This window comes from Cyprinus carpio, chromosome B7 (genome assembly GCF_018340385.1).
Source record: "Cyprinus carpio isolate SPL01 chromosome B7, ASM1834038v1, whole genome shotgun sequence".
NCBI classification, from domain to species: Eukaryota; Metazoa; Chordata; class Actinopteri; order Cypriniformes; family Cyprinidae; genus Cyprinus; species Cyprinus carpio.
Window position 1 is genome coordinate 8,108,318 of NC_056603.1, and position 16,103 is coordinate 8,124,420.

General features: G+C 39.4%; 1 protein-coding gene across 1 annotated transcript in view; it reads right to left on the reverse strand.

Annotated features, from left to right (window-relative positions):
- Positions 1 to 6,226: 6,226 nt before the first annotated feature.
- Positions 6,227 to 16,103, reverse strand: part of LOC109105608 (ephrin-B3-like) — a 75,619-nt gene continuing 65,742 nt past the window's right edge. Inside the window, exons 3-5 of the mRNA XM_042727003.1 lie at positions 15,905 to 15,997; positions 14,448 to 14,516; positions 6,227 to 10,541 (exon numbers count right to left, since the gene is read on the reverse strand). Of these exons, the coding sequence (XP_042582937.1) occupies positions 10,120 to 10,541; positions 14,448 to 14,516; positions 15,905 to 15,997 (584 nt within the window). The 3' untranslated portion in view covers positions 6,227 to 10,119. The remainder of the gene's footprint in view (positions 10,542 to 14,447; positions 14,517 to 15,904; positions 15,998 to 16,103) is intronic.

The window sequence follows — 16,103 nt, forward strand, 5'->3', positions numbered from 1 at the left end:
GGTGCAGCTGCCTCAATAAAGCAACGGGAGTGTGTGTGCGAGTCTTAAACAGAGAGTAAGTGGGGGGAGTGAGGGAAGTGGCGGATTCATTTTTACTTTTTTCCTCTTTTCTGGGCTGAAAGAGTGAGCGAGGGTGGGGAGAAGAGGAGACGCAGGGCAGCTATTCTGCTGCTGAAGGACTCTTGTCAATTGGGGAATTTTTGAGAAAACTTTTCAAATTGAATTTTGAGGCTTTGTGGGGGTCCATTATTGTCGCATTGTTTGCGCATGTCTACGAGGCTAACAATTTTGTCTCGTTTTCCTGTGACATCTTTTTCAATGTTAACGGAACACCATAGAATTGAACACTTTTTCCTTTGGGACTTGAAAAAAAAATGAAATCCCTTCAGACGAAGGCCGTATTGATTTTTGTTGTTGTTGTTGTTGTTGTGTGCTATCTCAGGGTGTTGAAGTGTTAAAGCAGGGTGAGACTGACCTCAGGTCACTGGGCATCAAAACAGGTTGTGAAGCTGAGAGATGGACGGTTGGTTTAGAAACAACATGCTGAGTGGACACTCTAGAGACAGTCTGTCTGCCCAACCTGAAAGATACATGATAATAGGGTTTAGAAACAGACAACTTTATGTGACCATAAAGACTGACAGATGCTTATTCTGTTAGTTTCACAACCTCCTTAGAAAAATGTAGCTTCCTATAATCACTAAACCGCAAATACATCCTTTGTGAGGAGAGAGAAAAAAAAGAAAAAAGTTAAAATCAACTTGGAACAGCATTTGCAACCCAATTTACCTTCATAACATGATGCATTTTTGAGAAAAACATACGGTACACTACCATTTAAAAGTTTGGAGATGGTAAGAAGTCTCACATGCTCATTAAAGCTGCATTTATTAGATCAAAAATACAGAAAAGTCATCAATATTGTGAAATATTATTGCAACTTTAAATCACTGCCTTATTTTAAAATATAATTGATTCCTGCGGTGACAAAGCTAAATTTTAAGCAGCCATTACTTCAGTCGTCAGTGTCACATGATCCTAATATGCCTCTTTGATCTGCATCATAAAAAGCGATATACAAATAAAGGTGATTTGATGCTTAAGAAACGTCTTACAATGTCATCACTGTTGAGAACAGTTGAAAACTACTTTTTGCGGAAAATGTGATATATTTCTTTTACAACACTTTGATGAATAGGAAATTCAAAAGAGCAACATTTATTTGAAACAGAAATCTTTTGTAACATGATAAATGCCTTCACCGTCACATTTGATCAGTTGAATGTGTCCCTGCTGAATAAAAGTATCAATTTCTTTCAAAGAAAAATCTGCTAACCATAAATGTTTGAACAGTTGTGTTCAACAGGAAAAAAAAAATTCTGTCCATCAAGAATTGATTGGTCCTTGAAAAGTGGGTGTTTAATACCAGAATGTTAAAGGGGTCATCAGATGCCCATTTTCCACAAGTTGATATGATTCTTTAGGGTCTTAATGTAAAGTCTATAAAATACTTTGGTTAAAATTTCTCAGTGGTAGTGTAAAAAACACCCCTTTTACCTTGTCAAAATCAGCTCTGCAGAAATCAACCCGTTTTTTGCATGTTGCGTTAAATGCTAATGAGCTCTGCTGACCCCGCCCCTCTCTTCTGTGGGGTGATGAACTGTGCTCTGAGAGACTGTTTACTTTAGCCGCATTTAGCAGTGAAACTTGCTAAATATCATGTTTTTAGGAACAGCGATAGCAAAGATTCATAAAAAAACCCTTATGCTCACTTCTGCTGTAAGTGAAGCTGGATCACAAATGATTTAGGCACACATAAACACATTTAGGTAGATCGGGGGCGCGTTCCTTCACAAACAAATGTAATCCACTGTGTTTTCAGTGGCTCAGATGTCAGGAGTAAATGGTGACTGCTATGTTCATTATTATATCCAACAACAGAACACCTTAATAACTATGAAGCTATTCTCGTCTACATCTGCTCCGGCGGTGAAACAATGGCAGTCGGACTGTTACGCCTGTTTCACACATACTCCGTCTACAGTGCGTATTCGTTGCATGTTTTTTTACGCACCCATATTAATGTATTAGAGCGTTCACACTGCACTCGGTTGCGGTCCATCAGTGCATTTCAGGAGCGGTGCTTCTGCAGCAGTGCAGTGATTGTTTACGTACCGAGTCTATTTTTGCTGTGCTGCAAGCGCTGAAATAAAGTGACAGTGCATTGTTCGCAGTAAAAATGAACATGGATTAACACGGAAATGCAGTAATTTCACAATAAACTGATACAATTAAAGTGTACTTTGATTCACAGTCAGCACGTGGCTTTTTGTCTAGGTTTAAAACAAGAAAAAGTGCACTTTTAGATAAACAAGGCAACATAATATATGCACTTTTATGGAGGCAGAAAAACAAAGTTCTTTAAGACCCGTGGGATTGCTTGTAATAAAGATTTAAATGCGAAAGACATGAGTCGACTGTTTGTGTCAGTGGTGAGTTTTAATTTTAAATGTTTGTGATAGCCTAACAAGGATAGGCTAAATGTTGTTTAAATGGGTTGCCACTTGCTTGAGAAACTTATTATACAAACCTAGAAGTCAAATGCATGAATAAGTTGTTTATATTTATTGAGTTTAAGCTAATGTCTGTGAAAGATTGTTACTGTACTGTGATAAAAGAGTATCACAATGCTGAAAAAGCTTTTTAAATTATTTTTTTTTTTTACATGATTTGAATTAAAAATAATGGACAAATGTAGTGTTTGTGGCCAGAACAGCCGCGGATCAGTAGCGGACTGCAAATGCGTCCTGTGTGAAAGCACAATGAGCATACGCACTGCAAAAGGGGATATTATTTTTAGGGATTAAATAAAAACCACTGGGTGGATTTTTATCATTATAAGGTATATGTGTACGCACACTGCCAAGACACATTTATGTTCAAACATGTAAAAGTGAAATTAGCATCCGATGACCCCCTTAAATTCAAATTTGCAGTAGTTTTTAGTGAGGATTACATTTTTGTCCCAGGCATCAGGCCATATTTATTTGAGCCTCTACCAACTGGGAACCAAGATGTTGGAGAATGAAGGTCAACCTCACCCTCGAGAGCTTCTTGATGTCACTTCCCAGTCACTTTATTTGCTATTATTGCTGTTTAACCTTTACATTTACATAAGTTTAAGCAACCAGAAGGTACACATTTTATCAGTTCATGTGTTCTCTGGGACTCAAACCCATGATTTTGGTATTGCTGGCACCATCCTCTTCAGTTTGAGTTCTAGAATTGCTTCAGTTTGTAACTAGTTTTAAATTACAGCAAAAAGGCTGAATTATCTACAACAGCAGCCTCAAACAATGTCTAACTAGCAGCTATCAGACTAAATAGCGGCCTTGGTGACATCAGACAAAAAGAAAAGTTGTTTTAGAGGGAGAGCTATTTTGATGAAAGTTTGATTGTGAAAGTTTAAATGTGCAGAATCGCTCGAAATAACACCAGAAACTTGCGGAAAGAAAGCAATAAGCCAGTTTTGATTTCTCCTCGACTCGAATAACATAAGCAACCGAAGTATCAAAGATGAAAGAAGCACTCTAGATATAATGTGAATGAATGATGGATGAGATTGTGGGACCACCATACAATTTTCTGTGTGAATATCCAAGGGCAAACGATTACCCATAACTCACGGCGTTTGTGAGAACGTGTGGATTGTGAATAAAGTGGAAGAGAGAACATGAAACCGTGTGGGTGTATGAACTGTATTGTATTGGATATTCGGCTGGTATGGTGTCATGTTAATAAATTAATCATCTGAAATGAACACCCTCTAATGACTCTCTCTCTCTCTCTCGACTCTCTCTCTCTCTCCAGCTCTGTTTCTTTATCAGCTTAGTTTTTACCAGCCCAGCTGTACTTGTCATCAGCCCCATTATTAACTGTAGCAGTTTGTTTTTCTCTCTCCTACAACATAAAGAATGCAAGGCTTGAACAAGAAAGGGAGGAGAACATGTCGAAAGAGTGAGGGAGAGAGAGAATGTCCCTGTCAGAGATCAGAGCTGTGGAGACCGAAAGAGAGATTAAGCAGAGGGGGCTCCTGGTGACGACTTAAAGACCCGTCTTTTCATCAGTCGCTTCCAGTCGACGCTGTCTACAGGTGCAATCAGAAACGGAGAGAGAGAGAAACACTTGACTTTCAGCCCTCACCTTTCCTCACCTCAGCCTTTAGAAAGAAAACGCTGGGGAGGTGGCCTGTACTTAATTCTCCTCTCCCTCGCTCATTTCGCACATTTGATATGCAGATGACTGGCCAGCTTTTCAAATGGCCAAATTGCAGGCGGCTAGGAAACGATATCTCGCTCTCTTTGACCTTCAGGAGGGTCCCCATAGCAACGCGGTCTTAAAGCTCCTGTGGCGACATTCAAGTCAAGCGCACGGTCTTCAGGATTCTTAGCCTTGCCGCCAAAACCTGTTCAAATCTGATTATAGAGGATTATCTCCTAATTGATTTCACTCCAGGCCAAGTTTGAGTTTCTTCTTCTTTTTTAATAACACAACAGAAACTGTGCTCTTACTTCACAGAAAAGCACCGCTGTTGTCAGGAGGAAAGCAGAAGCCTATGTGTGTATTCAGAATATTTTAAAAAGACTTAAAGCATATACTGTGGTAAGGTAAATATATGTAAATGTGTGTAATATGTAAATTCATTTCATTATAATATTATTGACTATTAAAGACATTTGGCCTTAATTTTGGTTTAAATCAGTGGTGTAGTGGTGCCTGGAGAAGTGGGTGTACTCTTAATTCATGTGCCCATTTTTTTAAGCAGTCCAGCAAAGGATGAACGGCCTGTGTTATAAACAGTGACGTTAAGACTAGTCTTGCATATTTAGTTCACCCCAAAATGGGGCAGTGGTATTTGCATGTTCACTTACTGTAACTTCTGCTACTTGACTTCACGGAGGAAATTATGAAATTAATATTAGCCACAAAAGAGGTGCAGATTTTGCAATAAATAATTAAAGTGTAAAAATTACATAGACTGCAACAATTAAAATTTCGTCAGAACCTCTAGTAGATAAGCAATTTTGTTTAGTTATCTGTAGGAGGATCATGATCGCTATTTTGATACCTAAAAAAAAAAAAAAAAAAAATGTGAAAATTATTGTGTTGATTAATTAATTAATTTGGGATCAATTTTTCCAGAATTGTGCAGCCTACTCATATGTTTGACTGACTGTTTCTCCCATCTTTTTTTTTTATTTTCTTTTTGAATGCAGACTGGATATATCTGTAGCACTTTTTGAAGTTAATCATAATTAATTAAGGTCCTATGAGTTCAACTGGGGAAAAAAGGTAACCACTCAGAGACAGCAATGATTTTAAATGAAGATTAAAAGGAGATTTTCTTATTAAATTCTTGCAAACCTAATTATCTACGCCATCCACATGAATTGTATCACTCTACTGACTGTACGTCATCAATTGACTTCATTTGCTGACATTTTATTTTTAACCAAGGAAACTGTAGGAGAACAACCTGAGACACAGTTGAGAAATTCCCTGAGCAAGCCATGGGCGATAAATACTCCTCTGGGTCATTAAAGGCATACAAGCACATTTTAGAAAAATGATTACGCAATAAAGATGACCGCAGAAGCCTATAAGGCCATTTGTTAAGTGTTTTCTTTCTCTCCCTTGTGTTCCAGAACCTTCCTCTTCACACCTAAATCACATTACACCAATGAGAGGATTGTAGCACGACATAAATGTTTCCAGGCCAATAACACAGCCGTCGCCTCTGCATCACCTGTAACTGTGTGGAAACCTCACGGGGGCAATCACTACCAGATTTTGTGAGTTTTCATAAAAATAAAATTGTTGCTTTGGCAACTGAATGGCATTAAGGAAAACATACAGAAGGATCTAAAGGCAAGCAATAAAAGAGAAAGAGATACAGTCTGAAATAACTAACACAAGAAAAGGCATTTCTGTGCACTTAAGAACACATTCATTTCTCTACTGGCAACAGATGGTGACTGTAAACGCCACTGTTTACTTTACAGAAGATGAAATACCAGGAAGAAGAGATTGATGGTAGAGTGGAAAGAAAAATAAAGAACATTAAATGGTTTCTTGATCTCATTCAGTTGCACATTCAGTGGAACTCAATGCATTCGAATACAAATACACACACACACACACACACACACACACACACACAGTAAAAAGAAGCCAAGAATGCATTGTAAAGTTTTTTTGTGTGTTTTTTAATCAACGTTTCTTCAAAGGAATGTATTAGTTGTTTAACCCTTTTAAAGGCATGTATGCAGGAGGGAAAACAAGATAGGGATCGTGAATACGGGGAGGGGAGATGGAGGGATGGACACGGAAAAGAAAACAGCACACACAAACATGGTGTTTTACAAACGTCTGAACACATCACTGGAGAGGAATGGAGGTCTTTAAAGTGGCCGCCACCCGCTGGCTATTGGCACAGAGAAACACGTACACACAGCTGAAGCGTTCTCTAAAAAAAAAAAAATACACACTTTGTGGTTCGTCCCCGCTTGTGTCTGCATACAGAATACTGGTCCCAGCGTTCATGGCGAAAGCAAGTGCACAAAGAACCGCTCGATGTGAAAGATGGACCTTTCTGAGGCCAGAGGTTCGATAAACGAGACCTAAAAAAGGGAGGATGGATGGCAGAGAGAGTTTGTGTCTCCTTGTGTGTCCTCTGTGATCCGAACGCAACGCGTCGGTCCGTCTTCGAACAATGTCCACGTGTGTTTCAGACATACGCACACCTGTACGCACACACACGTATCCACGTCCACGTGCACAGGGTCAGAGACATGGCTTACGCTGATTGTTTTAGTAAATGCAACAGAATTTGAAAAGAAATCGAACGCTTAAATATGTATGAAACAGCCCACGAATACAACAGCGCCGAACAAACGCAACACCTCCACATTTTAGGCAACTTGATATTGAAGTGACAAAATCCAAATTGGCGTGTAAGAAGAAAACATCAATGTGACAGGAAAACAATGTCATGTTGTTTCTTTTTTCTCACAGTCTTGATGCACCAGAGTGATAGGAAACTAAATGCTTTTGAGAGACAAATATTGAAGCTTTCTAGGCAGATTGAAAACAGCAACAGATTGTTCGAGTCCCAACGTCAGTCACAAATCACATCTGCAAAATAAGACCACCAACATATTTGGGTATGAATGGCTTGTTATTATGTGCCTGTATGCGGTGTATTTCTTAGATAACATTCTTTTACACGCATACAAAACACACTGTGACAATGGCAGTGAAACAGAACACAGTTTGCACTCCTAAGGCCAGAAACATATTCTATGCAAGTATGCGGATGCTTGGTTAACACATTGCAAACGCAAGAACAAATGTCATATCAGCCGTTTTCAAATGTACAAATTGGTAACAAATTAATCAATTGTTTTGTAGTTTCCACACATTACTATTTACTACTAGTTAACTGTTTCCAGAATAGCATACTAGCATACAGTTCTTACTATGGAACCTCACACATGACATGACATGCAAAAAAAAAAAAAGATAAAATGGCCACAAATTTGGAATTTGTTCTCATAATTTATTAATTAGTTCCCTCCTTTTAGTTTATTAGCGGCCATGTTGTACTACTTTGTTCCCTCACTTTAGTTAAACTGTGGATTTAACTAAAACAACAGAGCTAATTAACGAAATGTGGCCACAAATGAATTACGCGTAGGAATTAATTATTGATTTTTGGCAACAATATCTTGTTTTGTATGGGGCTCTGTAGTAACTATAACTGCCATATAGCTAATTTTTCTCTGCTAATTAGCTAACGCTAGTCAAAGCATGCCATTTTGAATTCAGCCTTTGAATAATTTTAGCTAACATTTCAAAATAGCATACTGTATGACAGATATTTCAAGAATTATATTCTATTCCAAATTCAGCCACTGACTAATTGAGTCCTGACACATTTCAGAAAGCAACGCCGTGTAGTTGGAAGCGTTTGCATTCACATTCTTGCGTAAAGTGTATTTCAGGCCTAAAAGAGAGATTTTCGTTGGCACTAACAGAGATATACACACAGCCAGTTACAAAGCTGCATGATTGTGTGCGTGTGTGTGTGTGTGAGAGAGAGAGAGAGAGAGAGAGAGAGCGAGAGAGAGAGAGAGAGAGAGGAGAGAAAGAGAATGTGAAAGAACAATGCTAATCACGGCATTTGTTGAGGTACCCAGCATATATGCCCAATCAGAATGGCTTTTGATTGTGTTTTGGAGCTGTGCATGTGTGTATGTGATGAAAATCTCTACAAGAGCTTTTCTGTGTGCCACGGCCATTGAGTCTCTCTCCGTATGTGTGTGTGTGCGCATGTGTGTGTGAGAACATGTCTACCAAATTGAGATGCGTCCGATACTCAAGAATTTGAAACGAGTCTAGAAATATTTCCATTTCACTTCATGTGTACAAAAAAAAAGCACTGTGTGTCTGTAAAAGAGTAATTCTGTGTGTCCATCTATCCTGTTGTCCATCTGAGAGAATGAGTTTCTTTCTTCCCCTCATCTGTCTCTTTGTACCGCAGAAGACCAACGGGCCAAAATCTGCCTCTTCCACTGCTTCAGACGAGTTTATTAAAAACCTTTCCATCCCTCTCTCTCTCTTCTCCTTCAGTCATCTTTCAACTTTCCTTCTCTCCTCCCACCTCCCCCTCCCCATATTTTTTTCTTTTAATGTGTGATTCTTCCATAGTTTCACAGTCTTTCTAGAAGTTTCCTCGCGATGCGTTAGCTTTCCCAACAGGCGGTGTTCGCATTCTTTTCTTTTTATTTCACCCCCATCCAATTCTTCCCTCCGTTCTGGATTTTTTCCCCTTTTTTTTCCAAGCGTCTTTAAAAATAATAATAAAAAAACTTTCTCGGATTGTTCTACCTCAACACATTCACAAACGAGGTCTAGCTTCAAAACTACATCAGAGTACAAGGAGCTATAAAAATATATGTGTAGAGCGGAGGAGACTCCAGGGAAAGAGCAAAATGAGGGGGAACCAAACAAACCCGGTTTCTGCAACGGAATGAAGGCATTAAATTAATTTACAACTCAAAAAGGGTAAGAAACAAGGTCAGCATGTCATAAAAAATAGGAAAACAAAAATTAGGCCTAGCTAGCTAACTTTACATGAAAAAAAAAATCTAAAAATTATTTTACTGAGTATTCATATATAATTATAATCTATGTATTGAAAGCGATAAAAAAAAAACTTTTTTGATGTTCGTTCATATTTTTGTATTTTGGTTTTGAAATAGTCTAACAAACACACGCTCCCATGCTCACGCTAACACTGTACTCAAACACACACTCATCCGCACGCAAAAACACTCGCGAGTTGTACTGAAGCACGCCGGTCGCAACGTGCAACAGCAGTGTCCGAATATTTATCCTACACACTCACAAAATACACACGTTATTAAAATATACAAGATTCTCCACGCCACTACAACTCCACCAATCAAACACATGGGTCCTAGATCACGTGACTGCAGCCCTGTGTGACGATTGGCTGAATCGATGGCCCCTCCTCCTTTCGAAGGAGTTTAACACAAACTAGACTGCTATTTGTGAGTAAATGTAGCATTCAAAGTCAAAGTTCACATGTTGTCTTTGTAGTAAGTTGAGTTTTCATTTCTTTTTTGTGTGTTTATAGTCTTATTTGCAAGTACATCAGAAAAAGTTTTGATGCTTGTGCTCCAGAATGGCCCTCCAAAAAGGAGTTCATGTTTTTTTCAGTTGGCTGAATCACTCCAGGAGGTCTTCTCTAGCTTTAAGAACTTTTCCCCATTTGGGACGTCAAAGAGAGGGAGGCCCTCACATCAGGACAACCTCTCTCTAACAAAAGGCCGAAGTTGGGTGAGTTGCGAGGAATGGTAACACACACACACACACACAGACACACTCGACCTCGAGCGGTCAGCGTGTCGGAGGATGCGTGTGAAGGTAAAAGGATCTGATCTACAGGGATGCAGATTGTGGGAGCGGGGCTTGGGGCGGGGTTTAAGGTGGGTGTGGTCTTAGCAGATGTTGTCGTAAGGTCGTCTCTGGTTCTCATACTTTATAGTAGATGTTGGCGGGACTCTGAGGGGGCATCTCCTGTACGATGTAGACAGGATGGCCGTAATCCCCGCTCACTTTCTCGTAGTGCGGGCAGTAGGCGGAGTCAGAAGTCCGCAGCGGGATGATGATGTCGCTAGGCTCCGAGCCGTTGTTGTTGCCGCTTCCTACGCCCCCGCCGCAGCCCCGTTTGGGTGAGGTCAGGGAGGAGAGGGAGAGCGGAGGGTGGTGCGATTCTGAGTGCTTGGCGTGTCGTCGTCGGTAGCACACCACGCAGATCACGGCTGTAACGAGCAGTAGGAAAGCCGAACCGCCGGCTGCACCTGCGATAACGGCGATGTTGGAGGGGGGGAGGGGGCCGTTTTCTCCACCAGGACCTCTAGGGGGAATTCTGGGATGTGTGTTGTTTCCAGCACCTGCAAAACAGAGAAAAATCTGATAAATTCAGCAGATACCTGTATATAAAGACACTCCATTTATGTGATCTGCTCCATTTTTTTGAGCCTTTTTGACCTAAATATATTTATTTCAAGATTTCAAGAAAATAATATAAAATAATTAAATACATAAAAACTTCAATGCTTAATTCAGTGTCATTAATAATATTTTTTGAGAAAATGGCTTTTTGTTAGGAGTTTAGGCGATTTTTTCTAACATACACTATTGTTGATTTGTTTTTTTTTGGTTAAGTGTTTTTTTTGGTATGATATTATAAGCAAATATTTATGTAATCGGTCAAAGATGCAACTACAAAAAAGGTCCACTTACGTTATTCTGCGTGCTTAAGATGTGTTTCCTTTTTCTACGTTATCTTGTTATCAATGTTTTTCAGGAAAAGTGTTTTCAGCTTGTTTATTTTCTTATAAAAAAATATGACCTACAGTTGCTTCAAATAATGGTTTAAAACTATGCAAAACATAATTAAAAGTGAATTGTGATAACGGTAATTAATCGCAATTTCAATTTTAAAGGAATAATCAACAATGATGATGTTATGATTTTTGTCATAATAATAATATAGCCCTAATTTGAAAAACTTTAAATCTTCTATATATATATATATATTTATGATTTTTGTCATAATAAAAATAACAGTATATACGGACATTCCTGTGGACACACTTTTAAATGCAGTGACTTTTATCAATGCAGCAATCCAAAACAAAATCTATGGTTTGAAGTTTATAATAAACTGGGCAATATGAAAGCTACAAATCCATCAAAAATTCAAGTTTTTCTAGCTTATAATCACATTTCCCTACAAACAGCTTACTGTGATGGCCATTAAAATGATAGAGTGTGTCACATAATTGCTTCTTTGAACAAACTTGGACATTAGATTAGTTCACATAAGTCCCCTAAATTGACGTCCATTGGATAAACATGTAGTTTTCTAAAGTTCAGTGCTTTTGTCAGGGAAACTTTTCAGTCTTTCTGGATTGCATGTGGTGATGACACCCATTAGTGAGATGACCACCTTTAACTTGTTCCCGTATTGGAGCGCGGACTCAGAGAAGTGCCCTCTGACACTTACATGAGTATTAGTCTGATGTAGCGGGTTCATTAGCGCTGCCACATCCTGCCCTCTAGCATCGCCTTCCTCTGTCTACCTCATCATCTGATGGGCTAGTTAATGACTTTAACCAATCAAATGGAACAAATTAAATGGGGCCAGTCATCTAACCCTTTGATTGGCTTGTTCGTGTCCTTAACAGATCAGACCGAACCAATTAGAGTCCTCCATGTTCACTCAAACTGTCAGAAATCTGAATAAAGTTTGGAGGCTGCTGTAAAGTACTGGACTTTCTCTGAACTCGCTGACCAGTGACTCACATCACAATGAGTCAAGGTGGATTGGGTTTCCAGAAACATGCACGTTTTGGCACGGCCGTAAAACACACAGTGTAAACCTGTGGTCAGCCACTGCGGTCTGGCAATGGAGACATGAACCTCAATCATCAGATCGTTGAGTTGAAAAATAAAGATGAGGAGATGAGTATTTGGACACAGCATTAAGACCTCTTCACAACAAGAACGAACTGTAAAAGTGACAAATCTCAGACAAAAGGTCTATTCACAATGAGAGTAAATTGGAAAAACCTTCCATAATCAGTCAAAGTGTAATTTCCAGTATGAATAGTTTCATTGAAGTGCTCTGTTTTTTTTTTTTTTTAACTCAAAGTGAATTTCTATGCTGAATATTTCCTCTCTGTGTGAACTGGCCTTTACAGTCCTTGCAGATGAGGCTACACCATGAATTATTCTTAATATAGCAACTTTTTTGCTGCTGGAAGTTGTTTATCATTCTTTTTTTTTGCCCTAAAAGCTGTTAAACACTCAGAGGACACACCAGGGAGCAGCATCTCTAAATGTTCTCCCCTGTAATAAAAAACAACAACATAATAAATACATTTTTCTACACATGAAACATGAGCTGTGGTTTATGTGCTGCAGGTTTAAACACTGGAATGGTGCATTTAGCCTCTTCTATGAACAACAGCTGAGAGAGCATTTTAATAGATGAGGCTATATTAGTCATATATCTTTACATAACGGGATTATGGCGTGTGGGAGGCATTTCGCAGGGGAAATGAAAGCCAATCTAAACGCTGTGGCTTGATTGGGCTCTTTAAGATGAGGAACCTGAGTACAAAACCACACAATAGAGATGTGCTAGATAACAACCACATGGTCATTCTCAAAGGTGGACTGCCTTACTATAAAAGACTTTATAGGTTATTAAAGGGGCACTTCAAACAAAAATGAAAATCTAACATTTCAAGACTTGTGTGGAAAACAAAATGAGATGTTTTGCAAAATGTCCAAGCTGCTGTTTTGACAAATATACATAAAATAGTCCATATGACTATTGACTAGCAATATGATAGCTTTGAGTGAGCAACGGACTGCTATGTAAGTGATTTTTACAATGTAAATCTAGCCCTCGGTTGCTACAGCATGTTTTGTTTGCAACATGTAAGAACCAATGGTGTTTGGTGACATCAAATTAGCTTGAAATGCCAACTGAAATGAATTTTCATAGAAAAACAACTTAACACAGTCACTCCTGGCTTGTTGATCTTACAAACTTGATTTTTTTTTTTTTTCTGGCTTCTTGCTTTACATATAAATTTGAATTGAAGTGAATCAAACTTAAATTTTGGTGTTCACACAAGCCTTCAGAAGACCTGAAATACATGAGTTTTATGGACTACTTTATAGTTCCGGTGTATGCAAACTGGCAGTTTCAAAATATTCTCACTTTGTGTTCCACAGAATAAAACATTGTTAATTTTGGGTGAACTATTCCTTTAAGAAGGGAAGCTATAGCTTACTGGCAATGGGAAACACAGATTGGAAAGGTACAATGGGTTTGATTACACACACACATTAAATACAAGACATGGAACAAATGACCACTGTGCTTACTTAGCCGGACATAGCTGATGTTTCAGTGCGTGTATATGTGTGTGTGCAGTTGTGATCTCTACGGGAGACAATGAGAGCCCCTGCTGAGCACGGGAGCGGTCGGAAATACAGGGATCTGACTGCAGGCGCTCTCAATTGGCCCATCATTATTCTTGACACAATTCCTCTCGTTTTCTCTCTCCATCTCTCACTCCTTTCCTCCACCTCCTCCTTCGCTCCGTGTCTCTATGACTGTCCGTGTTATTGTGCTCATAATGACCTGCAGCCCCCAAAAACCCACCTACATCCTCCACCTCTCCAAGTCATGACAGACAACCAGATAGACAGACAGATAGATTTTGCTTTCGTCTGTGTATGTCAAAGAAAAAACAGAACAGGACACAAGACACCAGTCTCTCGCTCCCAAATGTCAAACCCATGCAAACAAAGAGTGTGAGTAATTTTCTCTTTCCAACACCCTACACTAATCCTCCTCCTCTCCCTCCCATTTTCTGTGTCTTTCTTCCTCTCAGGACCAACTAGACTCAAGCCGCTAAACTAATGGCATTAATAAGTCTCCGAAACGATGGCTCTCTCCTCCTCTCATCCTTTATCGTTCCCTGTGCGGCCATTACCCCCCCCACCGCATTCTGCCTCCAGTTCGTGGCTCCAGGGCCTCCGTAGAAGATGGTGAACGGTGGAAAAGAGGGGGAAAAATGAGGGAACGTGAGGAGGAGAGAACAAACAGAAGGGTGGAATATATCAAAAAGAACCCGAGCGCCTAGACGCCTGTTTCTCTCCACCCATCTGTCGCTTCCTTCCCTTGTTCCTTTCGTTAGTTCTGTTCTTTTATTAATGTTGTGTCTGTTTGGGATGAGCCATGTCCTCATGATAGCGAAGGCAGCTGTGTTTACCTGGATTCGGGCTGTTGATACGGTCCGCAGGGTCAGGTTTGGGAGATTTGGCCGGCAGACCATATGGACCTATGGACACATGATTGAGAAACTGTTTAGTAATAATAATGGTTCAGAAACATAACATACAGTAACAAAAACAAATATGCTACCGTATCACAACCTTATAAGCATGATACTGTGATTTAAATGCAACTTGAGTTGAATACGTTTCATTTGATAACGTACTGTATTAAAAGAGAAAACAGCTATTTTAAGTTTTACAAATATTTCACAATATTTCTGTTTTTGCTATATTATCAAACAAATGCAGGCTAACTGCTTTCAAAAACATTATTTAAGTCTTAATCACTCAAAAATTTTGACTGGTAGTGTATATATCAGCTATTCAGGAATCAGCAAGTTAATACTAATTAATATGCAATTGTTTACCAATCATCAAGAATTGTATCTGCGTAAGTCTCAAAGGTATAGAAGCAAAAAATCTGTTTGATTTTAAAGGTCAGAAAGCAGATACAAAAGTTCAATTACAACTGATTTGGATTAGTATAAAATGCAGAAGTGTAGAATAGGGTTCCTTTAAGATGTTTCCCACCATAATGTTGTTGTTGAGGGGCTACTGCTGAGGTTACAAACACTTTAGACAGCAGACAGACATTTCTCACACACACACACACAAACACACAGTCATCTCTGAGCCTATGGCGGGCTGTCACACTTGTCAAAATGCCATGACAGTCTCTGTGTGTGTGTGTGTGTGTGTGTGTGTGTGTGTGTGTGTGTGTGTGTGTGTGTGTGTGTGTGTGTGTGTGTGTGTGTGTGTGTGTGCAGGCACATCTCATCAGATATCTCCAACCGAAACGGCTTTTATTTAGATGACAAACAAAACAGACGTGACCTTTCAGCCAGGAAGCAGATAACAACTACAGTGAGAGAGTGAGAGGGAAAAAGAGAGAGCAAAAGGGATTTTTAAGTAAAGTCAATAAATGTTCTGAAAAAAAAAAAATCTAAATCATAGCCAAAGATGGAGGCCGAAAAAAAAAGAGGAAAATAAAAACAAAATGTTTCCTAGTCTTTGAGCCGTGTTAATCCTCTCTTATTCAACAGTGTAGTGTGATAGGCATGACTGATAAATAACTCTAAACACACAACAGACACGAGTGTTTGTGGTGTACTGTTACGGCTCAGGGACTTGTGTCCACAGTCTGTTGGGATTCACTTACCGCTGTTTTCCTGAGTTTAATAATGAAAACTAACAAGAGGCCAACAGAGTTTGTGTTTGCGTGTAAACAAAAGCTATTGGTCACGAGCGTGGTCATGTGTGCCACTGAGAGAAATGCTTTACTGAGCCTAAGTTTCTGCAAATCCAGCATCCATCCGTAACTGTTTCAGGTGACCAACCCTCTGGCTTTGTCTGCCGATATGCTCCCAAGAGTGTGTGCGTGTGTGTTACTCACTCTGTCCCACTTTCAGCACCACCTTCATGCCCTGTGTAGCGCAAACTCCTCCTCTCATGCTCTCCAGCCCCTGACGCGTCCCATCTGATGTAGCTGTGAATGAAAAGAAGAGATTTATGACATTAGTATACAGGTATCACACACAGCAAACAAACAACCGCAATCACTTCTTGTTCTTAATCGGGATAATTTGTCTTTT